This window comes from Coregonus lavaretus, assembly GCF_964263955.1.
Source record: "Coregonus lavaretus genome assembly, chromosome: 24".
Classification (NCBI taxonomy): Eukaryota; Metazoa; Chordata; class Actinopteri; order Salmoniformes; family Salmonidae; genus Coregonus; species Coregonus lavaretus.
Window position 1 is genome coordinate 46,246,055 of NC_140011.1, and position 15,128 is coordinate 46,261,182.

General features: G+C 46.9%; 1 protein-coding gene across 1 annotated transcript in view; it reads left to right on the top strand.

The window, feature by feature from the left end:
* Window positions 1-15,128, top strand: part of LOC311099911 (DNA polymerase theta-like) — a gene marked incomplete at its 5' end in the record, with an annotated part of 118,742 nt that overhangs the window by 61,354 nt on the left and 42,260 nt on the right. Inside the window, 2 exons of the mRNA XM_084140628.1 lie at window positions 6,921-7,123; window positions 11,057-11,258. Of these exons, the coding sequence (XP_083996754.1) occupies window positions 6,921-7,123; window positions 11,057-11,258 (405 nt within the window). The remainder of the gene's footprint in view (window positions 1-6,920; window positions 7,124-11,056; window positions 11,259-15,128) is intronic.

A 15,128-nucleotide genomic window follows, 5' to 3' on the forward strand; every position in this document is an offset into this window, starting at 1 on the left:
GGTTGATGAACTCTTCAACAGCTGGTTGATGAAGACTTCAACAGCTGGTTGATGAAGACTTCAACAGCTGGTTGATGAAGATTTCAACAGCTGGTTGATGAACTCTTCAACAGCTGGTTGATGAAGACTTCAACAGCTGGTTGATGAACTCTTCAACAGCTGGTTGATGAACTCTTCAACAGCTGGTTGATGAAGACTTCAACAGCTGGTTGATGAACACTTCAACAGCTGGTTGATGAACACTTCAACAGCGAAGACTTCAACAGCTGGTTGATGAAGACTTCAACAGCTGGTTGATGAAGACTTCAACAGCTGGTTGATGAACTCTTCAACAGCTGGTTGATGAAGACTTCAACAGCTGGTTGATGAAGACTTCAACAGCTGGTTGATGAACTCTTCAACAGCTGGTTGATGAACTCTTCAACAGCTGGTTGATGAACTCTTCAACAGCTGGTTGATGAACTCTTCAACAGCTGGTTGATGAAGACTTCAACAGCTGGTTGATGAAGACTTCAACAGCTGGTTGATGAAGACTTCAACAGCTGGTTGATGAACTCTTCAACAGCTGGTTGATGAACTCTTCAACAGCTGGTTGATGAAGACTTCAACAGCTGGTTGATGAACTCTTCAACAGCTGGTTGATGAAGACTTCAACAGCTGGTTGATGAAGACTTCAACAGCTGGTTGATGAAGACTTCAACAGCTGGTTGATGAAGACTTCAACAGCTGGTTGATGAAGACTTCAACAGCTGGTTGATGAAGACTTCAACAGCTGGTTGATGAACTCTTCAACAGCTGGTTGATGAAGACTTCAACAGCTGGTTGATGAACTCTTCAACAGCTGGTTGATGAAGACTTCAACAGCTGGTTGATGAAGACTTCAACAGCTGGTTGATGAAGACTTCAACAGCTGGTTGATGAACTCTTCAACAGCTGGTTGATGAACTCTTCAACAGCTGGTTGATGAAGACTTCAACAGCTGGTTGATGAAGACTTCAACAGCTGGTTGATGAACTCTTCAACAGCTGGTTGATGAAGACTTCAACAGCTGGTTGATGAAGACTTCAACAGCTGGTTGATGAACTCTTCAACAGCTGGTTGATGAACTCTTCAACAGCTGGTTGATGAAGACTTCAACAGCTGGTTGATGAAGACTTCAACAGCTGGTTGATGAAGACTTCAACAGCTGGTTGATGAACTCTTCAACAGCTGGTTGATGAAGACTTCAACAGCTGGTTGATGAAGACTTCAACAGCTGGTTGATGAACTCTTCAACAGCTGGTTGATGAACTCTTCAACAGCTGGTTGATGAAGACTTCAACAGCTGGTTGATGAAGACTTCAACAGCTGGTTGATGAAGACTTCAACAGCTGGTTGATGAAGACTTCAACAGCTGGTTGATGAAGACTTCAACAGCTGGTTGATGAAGACTTCAACAGCTGGTTGATGAACTCTTCAACAGCTGGTTGATGAAGACTTCAACAGCTGGTTGATGAACTCTTCCCAGAGTCAGATGGAGCCCTTTATCTACTGGCCCAGAGTCAGATGGAGCCCTTTATCTACTGACCCAGAGTCAGATGAAGCCCTTTATCTACTGACCCAGAGTCAGATGAAGCCCTTTATCTACTGGCCCAGAGTCAGATGAAGCCCTTTATCTACTGGCCCAGAGTCAGATGAAGCCCTTTATCTACTGACCCAGAGTCAGATGGAGCCCTTTATCTACTGGCCCAGAGTCAGATGAAGCCCTTTATCTACTGGCCCAGAGTCAGATGGAGCCCTTTATCTACTGGCCCAGAGTCAGATGGAGCCCTTTATCTACTGACCCAGAGTCAGATGAAGCCCTTTATCTACTGACCCAGAGTCAGATGAAGCCCTTTATCTACTGGCCCAGAGTCAGATGGAGCCCTTTATCTACTGACCCAGAGTCAGATGAAGCCCTTTATCTACTGACCCAGAGTCAGATGAAGCCCTTTATCTACTGGCCCAGAGTCAGATGGAGCCCTTTATCTACTGACCCAGAGTCAGATGGAGCCCTTTATCTACTGGCCCAGAGTCAGATGAAGCCCTTTATCTACTGACCCAGAGTCAGATGAAGCCCTTTATCTACTGACCCAGAGTCAGATGAAGCCCTTTATCTACTGGCCCAGAGTCAGATTAACTTTTGTATCAAATTTGTTTGTGTCTGTGTGCAGTTTGAATGTATGTGCCATCTAGCGTTAGCACAATGACTGGAAGTCTATGGGAACAGCTAGCTTGCTAGTTAGCATTGGCTTGAGAAACTACCTCTTAACTTCCTTCATACTGGACACAGAGACATACAAATGGTATCCAGGAGTTCATCAGATAAAGGGCTTCATTGGGGAAGGAGATAAAGGGCCTCGTTGGGGAAGGAGATAAAGGGCCTCGTTGGGGAAGGAGATAAAGGGCCTCGTTGGGGAAGGAGATAAAGGGCCTCGTTGGGGAAGGAGATAAAGGGCCTCGTTGGGGAAGGAGATAAAGGGCCTCGTTGGGGAAGGAGATAAAGGGCCTCGTTGGGGAAGGAGATAAAGGGCCTCGTTGGGGAAGGAGATAAAGGGCCTCGTTGGGGAAGGAGATAAAGGGCCTCGTTGGGGAAGGAGATAAAGGGCCTCGTTGGGGAAGGAGATAAAGGGCCTCGTTGGGGAAGGAGATAAAGGGCCTCGTTGGGGAAGGAGATAAAGGGCCTCGTTGGGGAAGGAGATAAAGGGCCTCGTTGGGGAAGGAGATAAAGGGCTTCATTGGGGAAGGAGATAAAGGGCCTCGTTGGGGAAGGAGATAAAGGGCCTCGTTGGGGAAGGAGATAAAGGGCCTCGTTGGGGAAGGAGATAAAGGGCTTCATTGGGGAAGGAGATAAAGGGCCTCGTTGGGGAAGGAGATAAAGGGCTTCATTGGGGAAGGAGATAAAGGGCCTCGTTGGGGAAGGAGATAAAGGGCTTCATTGGGGAAGGAGATAAAGGGCCTCGTTGGGGAAGGAGATAAAGGGCCTCGTTGGGGAAGGAGATAAAGGGCCTCGTTGGGGAAGGAGATAAAGGGCCTCGTTGGGGAAGGAGATAAAGGGCCTCGTTGGGGAAGGAGATAAAGGGCCTCGTTGGGGAAGGAGATAAAGGGCCTCGTTGGGGAAGGAGATAAAGGGCTTCATTGGGGGAAGGAGATAAAGGACTTCATTGGGGAAGGAGATAAAGGACTTCATTGGGGAAGGAGATAAAGGACTTCATTGTCAAAATCCTGAACTATCCCTTTAAGGCCAAGTGGCCTTAACCCTAAAATCATGAAATTCCAGGTCTGACTCTCTCTTACACACACACACACACACACACACACACACACACACACACACACACACACACGACTACGTACGCTTATTCAGTGTTATCAATGTTTTCTATGATTGAGTCCTAGTTATTCATGTTTCTATGATGTGCGTAGGTCTTCCCCAGTGTTCCTTTGGAAGTGTGGCGTTAACAGGACTGGCTGTCTGCTGGGGAGGAACAGACTGTTACTTCATATCCCTACTACAGCAGCAGAGTACCGGTACCTTCACCATATCACTACTACAGGGCAGAGTACCGGTACCTTCACCATATCACTACTACAGCAGCAGAGTACCGGTACCTTCACCATATCACTACTACAGGGCAGAGTACCGGTACCTTCACCATACCACTACTACAGGGCAGAGTACCGGTACCTTCACCATACCACTACTACAGGGCAGAGTACCGGTACCTTCACCATATCACTACTACAGGGCAGAGTACCGGTACCTTCACCATATCACTACTACAGCAGCAGAGTACCGGTACCTTCACCATATCACTACTACAGGGCAGAGTACCGGTACCTTCACCATATCACTACTACAGGGCAGAGTACCTGTACCTTCACCATATCACTACTACAGGGCAGAGTACCGGTACCTTCACCATATCACTACTACAGGGCAGAGTACCGGTACCTTCACCATATCACTACTACAGGGCAGAGTACCGGTACCTTCACCATATCACTACTACAGGACAGAGTACCGGTACCTTCACCATATCACTACTACAGGGCAGAGTACCGGTACCTTCACCATATCACTACTACAGGGCAGAGTACCGGTACCTTCACCATATCACTACTACAGGACAGAGTACCGGTACCTTCACCATATCACTACTACAGGGCAGAGTACCGGTACCTTCACCATATCACTACTACAGGGCAGAGTACCGGTACCTTCACCATATCACTACTACAGGGCAGAGTACCGGTACCTTCACCATATCACTACTACAGCAGCAGAGTACCGGTACCTTCACCATATCACTACTACAGGGCAGAGTACCGGTACCTTCACCATATCACTACTACAGGGCAGAGTACCGGTACCTTCACCATATCACTACTACAGGGCAGAGTACCGGTACCTTCACCATATCACTACTACAGCAGCAGAGTACCGGTACCTTCACCATATCACTACTACAGGGCAGAGTACCGGTACCTTCACCATATCACTACTACAGGGCAGAGTACCGGTACCTTCACCATATCACTACTACAGGACAGAGTACCTGTACCTTCACCATATCACTACTACAGCAACAGAGTACCGGTACCTTCACCATATCACTACCACAGGGAAGAGTACCAGTACCTTCACCATATCACTACTACAGCAACAGAGTACCGGTACCTTCACCATATCACTACTACAGCAGCAGAGTACCGGTACCTTCACCATATCACTACTACAGGGCAGAGTACCGGTACCTTCACCATATCACTACTACAGGGCAGAGTACCGGTACCTTCACCATATCACTACTACAGGGCAGAGTACCGGTACCTTCACTATATCACTACTACAGGGCAGAGTACCGGTACCTTCACCATATCACTACTACAGGGCAGAGTACCGGTACCTTCACCATATCACTACTACAGGGCAGAGTACCGGTACCTTCACCATATCACTACTACAGGGCAGAGTACCGGTACCTTCACCATATCACTACTACAGGGCAGAGTACCGGTACCTTCACCATATCACTACTACAGGGCAGAGTACCGGTACCTTCACCATATCACTACTACAGGCAGAGTACCGGTACCTTCACCATATCACTACTACAGGGCAGAGTACCGGTACCTTCACCATATCACTACTACAGCATCAGAGTACCGGTACCTTCACCATATCACTACTACAGGGCAGAGTACCGGTACCTTCACCATATCACTACTACAGGGCAGAGTACCGGTACCTTCACCATATCACTACTACAGGGCAGAGTACCGGTACCTTCACCATATCACTACTACAGGGCAGAGTACCGGTACCTTCACCATATCACTACTACAGGGCAGAGTACCGGTACCTTCACCATATCACTACTACAGGGCAGAGTACCGGTACCTTCACCATAACACTACTACAGGGCAGAGTACCGGTACCTTCACCATATCACTACTACAGGGCAGAGTACCGGTACCTTCACCATATCACTACTACAGGGCAGAGTACCGGTACCTTCACCATATCACTACTACAGGGCAGAGTACCGGTACCTTCACCATATCACTACTACAGGGCAGAGTACCGGTACCTTCACCATATCACTACTACAGGGCAGAGTACCGGTACCTTCACCATATCACTACTACAGGCAGAGTACCGGTACCTTCACCATATCACTACTACAGGGCAGAGTACCGGTACCTTCACCATATCACTACTACAGCATCAGAGTACCGGTACCTTCACCATATCACTACTACAGGGCAGAGTACCGGTACCTTCACCATATCACTACTACAGGGCAGAGTACCGGTACCTTCACCATATCACTACTACAGGGCAGAGTACCGGTACCTTCACCATATCACTACTACAGGGCAGAGTACCGGTACCTTCACCATATCACTACTACAGGGCAGAGTACCGGTACCTTCACCATATCACTACTACAGGGCAGAGTACCGGTACCTTCACCATATCACTACTACAGGGCAGAGTACCGGTACCTTCACCATAACACTACTACAGGGCAGAGTACCGGTACCTTCACCATATCACTACTACAGGGCAGAGTACCGGTACCTTCACCATATCACTACTACAGGGCAGAGTACCGGTACCTTCACCATATCACTACTACAGCAACAGAGTACCGGTACCTTCACCATAACACTACTACAGGGCAGAGTACCGGTACCTTCACCATATCACTACTACAGGGCAGAGTACCGGTACCTTCACCATATCACTACTACAGCAACAGAGTACCGGTACCTTCACCATATCACTACTACAGGGCAGAGTACCGGTACCTTCACCATATCACTACTACAGGGCAGAGTACCTGTACCTTCACCATATCACTACTACAGGACAGAGTACCGGTACCTTCACCATATCACTACTACAGGGCAGAGTACCGGTACCTTCACCATAACACTACTACAGGGCAGAGTACCGGTACCTTCACCATATCACTACTACAGCATCAGAGTACCGGTACCTTCACCATATCACTACTACAGGGCAGAGTACCGGTACCTTCACCATATCACTACTACAGGGCAGAGTACCGGTACCTTCACCATATCACTACTACAGGGCAGAGTACCGGTACCTTCACCATATCACTACTACAGGGCAGAGTACCGGTACCTTCACCATATCACTAACTGCCCTCCTCCGTTCCTATGACAGTCATAATTCCAGCAGTTAAATACAACAAAACATTATTTATCAAAAAAGCTATCTATTGATATGGTTTTTGAACCATATTGTTTGTTTGGGATAGCTGGACTGGCGTTCTCAATTAGTTGAAAGCACGTGAATGCTCAGAGTTTACAAGTTGTGTTTTCACACACTGACGTGTCATGAACGTAGAATTACTGTCCCACAGAGATGAGCTCCAGTCTGGCCCCGCCCCCGCTGGCTGCTGATTTGCCGGTTGAAGAGAGGATGGAGCAGATGAGGGCCTGTCTGAGTAAATCATTGGCCGACGGGGAAGGGGGTGTGGTCATGACTTATGACATCATCCAGGTGTACAAGACGCTGGTGCTGAGCTGTGGTATCTCCCTGGAGGGGCCCTGTGAAGACCTGAAGGTATACAGACACACACTCACAGAGACAGAGGTAGAGAGAGACAGAGGTAGAGAGAGACAGAGGTAGAGAGAGACGTAGAGAGAGAGAGACAGAGGTAGAGAGAGAGAGACAGAGGTAGAGAGAGAGAGACAGAGGTAGAGAGAGAGAGACAGAGGTAGAGAGAGACAGAGACAGAGGTAGAGAGAGACAGAGACAGAGGTAGAGAGAGACAGAGACAGAGGTAGAGAGAGACAGAGACAGAGGTAGAGAGAGACAGAGACAGAGGTAGAGAGAGACAGAGACAGAGGTAGAGAGAGACAGAGACAGAGGTAGAGAGAGACAGAGACAGAGGTAGAGAGAGACAGAGACAGAGGTAGAGAGAGACAGAGACAGAGGTAGAGAGAGACAGAGACAGAGGTAGAGAGAGACAGAGGTAGAGAGAGACAGAGACAGAGGTAGAGAGAGAGACAGAGGTAGAGAGAGAGACAGAGGTAGAGAGAGAGACAGAGGTAGAGAGAGAGACAGAGGTAGAGAGAGAGACAGAGGTAGAGAGAGAGACAGAGGTAGAGAGAGAGACAGAGGTAGAGAGAGAGACAGAGGTAGAGAGAGAGACAGAGGTAGAGAGAGAGACAGAGGTAGAGAGAGAGACAGAGGTAGAGAGAGAGACAGAGGTAGAGAGAGAGACAGAGGTAGAGAGAGAGACAGAGGTAGAGAGAGAGACAGAGGTAGAGAGAGAGACAGAGGTAGAGAGAGAGACAGAGGTAGAGAGAGAGACAGAGGTAGAGAGAGAGACAGAGGTAGAGAGAGAGACAGAGGTAGAGAGAGACAGAGGTAGAGAGAGACAGAGGTAGAGAGAGAGACAGAGGTAGAGAGAGAGACAGAGGTAGAGAGAGAGACAGAGGTAGAGAGAGAGACAGAGGTAGAGAGAGAGACAGAGGTAGAGAGAGAGACAGAGGTAGAGAGAGAGACAGAGGTAGAGAGAGAGACAGAGGTAGAGAGAGAGACAGAGGTAGAGAGAGAGACAGAGGTAGAGAGAGAGACAGAGGTAGAGAGAGAGACAGAGGTAGAGACAGAGACAGAGGTAGAGACAGAGAGAGAGGTAGAGAGAGAGAGACAGAGGTAGAGAGAGACAGAGACAGAGGTAGAGAGAGACAGAGGTAGAGAGAGACAGAGACAGAGGTAGAGAGAGAGACAGAGGTAGAGAGAGAGACAGAGGTAGAGAGAGAGACAGAGGTAGAGAGAGAGACAGAGGTAGAGAGAGAGACAGAGGTAGAGAGAGAGACAGAGGTAGAGAGAGAGACAGAGGTAGAGAGAGAGACAGAGACAGAGGTAGAGAGAGAGAGACAGAGGTAGAGAGAGACAGAGACAGAGGTAGAGAGAGACAGAGACAGAGGTAGAGAGAGACAGAGACAGAGGTAGAGAGAGACAGAGACAGAGGTAGAGAGAGACAGAGACAGAGGTAGAGAGAGACAGAGGTAGAGAGAGACAGAGACAGAGACAGAGGTAGAGAGAGACAGAGGTAGAGAGAGAGACAGAGGTAGAGAGAGAGACAGAGGTAGAGAGAGAGACAGAGGTAGAGAGAGAGACAGAGAGGTAGAGAGAGACACAGAGGTAGAGAGAGAGACAGAGGTAGAGAGAGAGACAGAGGTAGAGAGAGAGACAGAGGTAGAGAGAGAGACAGAGACAGAGGTAGAGAGAGAGAGACAGAGGTAGAGAGAGACAGAGACAGAGGTAGAGAGAGACAGAGACAGAGAGAGAGACAGAGACAGAGGTAGAGAGAGACAGAGACAGAGGTAGAGAGAGACAGAGACAGAGGTAGAGAGAGACAGAGACAGAGGTAGAGAGAGACAGAGGTAGAGAGAGACAGAGACAGAGACAGAGGTAGAGAGAGACAGAGGTAGAGAGAGAGACAGAGGTAGAGAGAGAGACAGAGGTAGAGAGAGAGACAGAGGTAGAGAGAGAGACAGAGGTAGAGAGAGAGACAGAGAGGTAGAGAGAGAGACAGAGGTAGAGAGAGAGACAGAGGTAGAGAGAGAGACAGAGGTAGAGAGAGAGACAGAGGTAGAGAGAGAGACAGAGGTAGAGAGAGAGACAGAGGTAGAGAGAGAGACAGAGAGGTAGAGAGAGAGACAGAGGTAGAGAGAGAGACAGAGGTAGAGAGAGAGACAGAGGTAGAGAGAGAGACAGAGGTAGAGAGAGAGACAGAGGTAGAGAGAGAGACAGAGGTAGAGAGAGAGACAGAGGTAGAGAGAGAGACAGAGGTAGAGAGAGAGACAGAGGTAGAGAGAGAGACAGAGGTAGAGAGAGAGACAGAGGTAGAGAGAGAGACAGAGGTAGAGAGAGAGACAGAGGTAGAGAGAGAGACAGAGGTAGAGAGAGACAGAGGTAGAGAGAGACAGAGGTAGAGAGAGAGACAGAGGTAGAGAGAGAGACAGAGGTAGAGAGAGAGACAGAGGTAGAGAGAGAGACAGAGGTAGAGAGAGAGACAGAGGTAGAGAGAGAGACAGAGGTAGAGAGAGAGACAGAGGTAGAGAGAGAGACAGAGGTAGAGAGAGAGACAGAGGTAGAGAGAGAGACAGAGGTAGAGAGAGAGACAGAGGTAGAGACAGAGACAGAGGTAGAGACAGAGAGAGAGGTAGAGAGAGAGAGACAGAGGTAGAGAGAGACAGAGACAGAGGTAGAGAGAGACAGAGGTAGAGAGAGACAGAGACAGAGGTAGAGAGAGAGACAGAGGTAGAGAGAGAGACAGAGGTAGAGAGAGAGACAGAGGTAGAGAGAGAGACAGAGGTAGAGAGAGAGACAGAGGTAGAGAGAGAGACAGAGGTAGAGAGAGAGACAGAGGTAGAGAGAGAGACAGAGACAGAGGTAGAGAGAGAGAGACAGAGGTAGAGAGAGACAGAGACAGAGGTAGAGAGAGACAGAGACAGAGGTAGAGAGAGACAGAGACAGAGGTAGAGAGAGACAGAGACAGAGGTAGAGAGAGACAGAGACAGAGGTAGAGAGAGACAGAGGTAGAGAGAGACAGAGACAGAGACAGAGGTAGAGAGAGACAGAGGTAGAGAGAGAGACAGAGGTAGAGAGAGAGACAGAGGTAGAGAGAGAGACAGAGGTAGAGAGAGAGACAGAGAGGTAGAGAGAGACACAGAGGTAGAGAGAGAGACAGAGGTAGAGAGAGAGACAGAGGTAGAGAGAGAGACAGAGGTAGAGAGAGAGACAGAGGTAGAGAGAGAGACAGAGGTAGAGAGAGAGACAGAGGTAGAGAGAGAGACAGAGGTAGAGAGAGAGACAGAGGTAGAGAGAGAGACAGAGGTAGAGAGAGAGACAGAGGTAGAGAGAGAGACAGAGGTAGAGAGAGAGACAGAGGTAGAGAGAGAGACAGAGGTAGAGAGAGAGACAGAGGTAGAGAGAGAGACAGAGGTAGAGAGAGAGACAGAGGTAGAGAGAGAGACAGAGGTAGAGAGAGACAGAGGTAGAGAGAGACAGAGGTAGAGAGAGAGACAGAGGTAGAGAGAGAGACAGAGGTAGAGAGAGAGACAGAGGTAGAGACAGAGACAGAGACAGAGGTAGAGAGAGACAGAGACAGAGGTAGAGAGAGAGACAGAGGTAGAGAGAGAGACAGAGGTAGAGAGAGAGACAGAGGTAGAGAGAGAGACAGAGGTAGAGAGAGAGAGAGAGGTAGAGAGAGAGAGACAGAGGTAGAGACAGAGGTAGAGAGAGACAGAGGTAGAGACAGAGACAGAGGTAGAGGTAGAGAGAGACAGAGGTAGAGACAGAGAGAGAGGTACACACATTTATAAACAAGCTGTGTAGGTGGAGTTTTATATAACTGTGTATATCTCTGTGTGTGTGTGTATGTCTTTGTGTGTGTGTGTGTATATCTCTGTGTGTGTGTGTATCTCTTTGTGTGTGTGTGTGTGTGTGTATCTCTGTGTGTGTGTGTGTGTGTGTGTGTAGGTGGCGTGTTGGCTGTTGGACCCGGGTAGTGAAGAGAGAACTCTAACGAACATGGTCACCTGCTACTGTCCAGTGGATCTACCTCTGCTGGACGGCCACTCACCCACAGCCTCCCCCCGACTGCAAGCAGCCATAGACAGTGTGCTGATACACAGCACCATGAGACACCTCACTACGCTGCTGGAGAAAGACGGAATGATCAGTAAGGAACTTTCTACCTAGTCTGTCTGTCTGTCTGTGGTGTCCTTTCTCTCTCTCTCTCTCTCAATTCAATTCAATTCAATTTAAGGGCTTTATTGGCATGGGAAACGTGTGTTTACATTGCCAAAGCAAGTGAAGTAGATAGTAAACAAAAGTGAAATAAACAATAAATATTAACAGTGAACATTACACTCAGAAGTTTCAAAAGAATAAAGACATTTCAAATGTCATATTATGTATATATACAGTGTTGTAACAATGTGCAAATAGTTAAAGTACAAATGGGAAAATAAATAAACATAAATATGGGTTGTATTTACAATGGTGTTTGTTCTTCACTGGTTGCCCTTTTCTTGTGGCAACAGGTCACAAATCTTGCAGCTGTGATGGCACACTGTGGTTTTTCACCCAATAGATATGGGAGTTTATCAAAATTGGGTTTGTTTTCGAATTCTTTGTGGATCGCTGTAATCTGAGGGAAATATGTGTCTCTAATATGGTCATACATTTGGCAGGAGGTTAGGAAGTGCAGCTCAGTTTCCACCTCATTTTGTGGGCAGTGTGCACATAGCCTGTCTTCTCTTGAGAGCCAGGTCTGCCTACGGCGGCCTTTCTCAATAGCAAGGCTATGCTCACTGAGTCTGTACATAGTCAAAGCTTTCCTTAAGTTTGGGTCAGTCACAGTGGGCAGGTATTCTGCCACTGTGTACTCTCTGTTTAGGGCCAAATAGCATTCTAGTTTGCTCTGTTTTTTTGTTTGTTCTTTCCAATGTGTCAAGTAATTCTCTTTTTGTTTTCTCATGATTTGGTTGGGTCTAATTGTGTTGTTGTTGTTGTTGTTGTTGTCCTGGGGCTGTGTGGGGTCTGTTTGTGTTTGTGAACAGAGCCCCAGGACAAGCTTACTTAGGGGACTCTTCTCCAAGTTCATCTCTCTGTAGGTGATGGCTTTGTTATGGAAGGTTTGGGAATCGCTTCCTTTTAAGTGGTTATAGAATTTAACGGCTCTTTTCTGGATTTTGATAATTAGCGGGTATTGGCCTAATTCTGCTCTGCATGCATTATTTGGTGTTTTACGTTGTACACGGAGGATGTTTTTGCAGAATTCTGCATGCAGAGTCTCAATTTGGTGTTTGTCCCATTTTGTGAATTCTTGGTTGGTGAGCGGACCCCAGACCTCAGAACCATAAAGGGCAATGGGTTCTATAACTGATTCAAGTATTTTTAGCCAGATCCTAATTGGTATGTCAAATTGTATGTTCCTTTTGATGGCATAGAAGGCCCTTCTTGCCTTGTCTCTCAGATCGTTCACAGCTTTGTGGAAGTTACCTGTGGCGCTGATGTTTAGGCCGAGGTATGTATAGTTTTTTGTGTGCTCTAGGGCAACGGTGTCTAGATGGAATTTGTATTTGTGGTCCTGGCAACTGGACCTTTTTTGGAACACCATTATTTTTGTCTTACTGAGATTTACTGTCAGGGCCCAGGTCTGACAGAATCTGTGCAGAAGATCTAGGTGCTGCTGTAGGCCCTCCTTGGTTGGTGACAGAAGCACCAGATCGTCAGCAAACAGAAGACATTTGACTTCAGATTCTAGTAGGGTGAGGCCGGGTGCTGCAGACTGTTCTAGTGCCCTCGCCAATTCGTTGATATATATGTTGAAGAGGGTGGGGCTTAAACTGCATCCCTGTCTCACCCCACGGCCCTGTGGAAAGAAATGTGTGTGTTTTTTGCCAATTTTAACCGCACACTTGTTGTTTGTGTACATGGATTTTATAATGTCGTATGTTTTTCCCCCAACCCCACTTTCCATCAATTTGTATAGCAGACCCTCATGCCAAATTGAGTCAAAAGCTTTTTTGAAATCAACAAAGCATGAGAAGACTTTGCCTTTGTTTTGGTTTGTTTGTTTGTCAATTAGGGTGTGCAGGGTGAATACGTGGTCTGTCGTACGGTAATTTGGTAAAAAGCCAATTTGACATTTGCTCAGTACATTGTTTTCACTGAGGAAATGAACTAGTCTGCTGTTAATGATAATGCAGAGGATTTTCCCAAGGTTGCTGTTGACGCATATCCCACGGTAGTTATTGGGGTCAAATTTGTCTCCACTTTTGTGGATTGGGGTGATCAGTCCTTGGTTCCAGATGTTGGGGAAGATGCCAGAGCTAAGGATGATGTTAAAGAGTTTAAGTATAGCTAATTGAAATTTGTGGTCTGTATATTTTATCATTTCATTGAGGATACCATCAACACCACAGGACTTTTTGGGTTGGAGGGTTTGTATTTTATCCTGTAGTTCATTCAATGTAATTGGAGAATCCAGTGGGTTCTGGTAGTCTTTAATAGTTGATTCTAAGATTTGCATTTGATCATGTATATTTTTTTGCTGTGTGTTCTCTGTTATAGGGCCAAAAAGATTGGAGAAGTGGTTTACCCATACATCTCCGTTTTGGATAGATAGCTCTTCGTGTTGTTGTTTGTTTAGTGTTTTCCAGTTTTCCCAGAAGTGGTTAGAGTCTATGGATTCTTCAATTACATTGAGCTGATTTCTGACATGCTGTTCCTTCTTTTTCCGTAGTGTATTTCTGTATTGTTTTAGTGATTCACCATAGTGAAGGCGTAGGCTCAGGTTTTCTGGGTCTCTATGTTTTTGGTTGGATAGGTTTCTCAATTTCTTTCTTAGGTTTTTGCATTCTTCATCAAACCATTTATCACTGTTATTACTTTTCTTTGGTTTTCTGTTAGAGATTTTTTGATTTGATAGGGAAGCTGAGAGGTCAAATATACTGTTTAGGTTTTCTACTGCCAAGTTTACACCTTCACTATTACAGTGGAACGTTTTGTCCAGGAAGTTGTCTAGAATGGATTGAATTTGTTGTTTCCTAATTGTTTTTTGGTAGGTTTCAACACTACTTTCCTTCCATCTATAGCATTTCTTAATATTATTCAGTTCTTTTGGCTTTGATGCCTCATGATTGAGTATTGCTCTGTTCAAGTAGACTGTGATTTTGCTGTGGTCTGATAGGGGTGTCAGTGGGCTGACTGTGAACGCTCTGAGAGACTCTGGGTTGAGGTCAGTGATAAAGTAGTCTACAGTACTACTGCCAAGAGATGAGCTATAGGTGTACCTACCATAGGAGTCCCCTCGAAGCCTACCATTGACTATGTACATACCCAGTGTGCGACAGAGCTGCAGGAGTCGTGACCCATTTTTGTTGGTTATGTTGTCGTAGTTGTGCCTAGGGGGGCATATGGGGGAGGGAATGCTGTCACCTCCAGGTAGGTGTTTGTCCCCCTGTGTGCTGAGGGTGTCAGGTTCTTGTCCAGTTCTGGCATTTTGGTCGCCACAGACTAGTACATGTCCCTGGGTCTGGAAATGGTTGATTTCCCCCTCCAGGATGGAGAAACTGTCTTCATTAAAGTATGGGGATTCTAGTGGGGGGATATAGGTAGCACACAGGAGGACATTTTTCTCAGTTGAGATAATTTCCTTTTGAATTTCTAACCAAATGTAAAATGTTCCTGTTTTGATTAATTTAATAGAGTGAGTTAGGTCTGCTCTATACCAAATTAGCATACCCCCTGAGTCCCTTCCCTGTTTCACACCTGGTAGTTTGGTGGATGGGACTACCAGCTCTCTGTAACCTAGAGGGCAACCAGTGGGTCCGTCTCCTCTATACCATGTTTCTTGTAGGATGACAATGTCTGTATTTCCGATTTCTTTGGTGAAGTCCAGATTCCTGCTCTTTAGGCCAAAGGCAGATGACCTCAGGCCTTGGATATTCCAGGATGAAATAGTGAAGGCTTTGTGTTCCATAAAGTGTCTAATGTTGTTGGTTGTGTGGTTTGGCCTCAGGCCAGTAATTGTGAGCAGAGC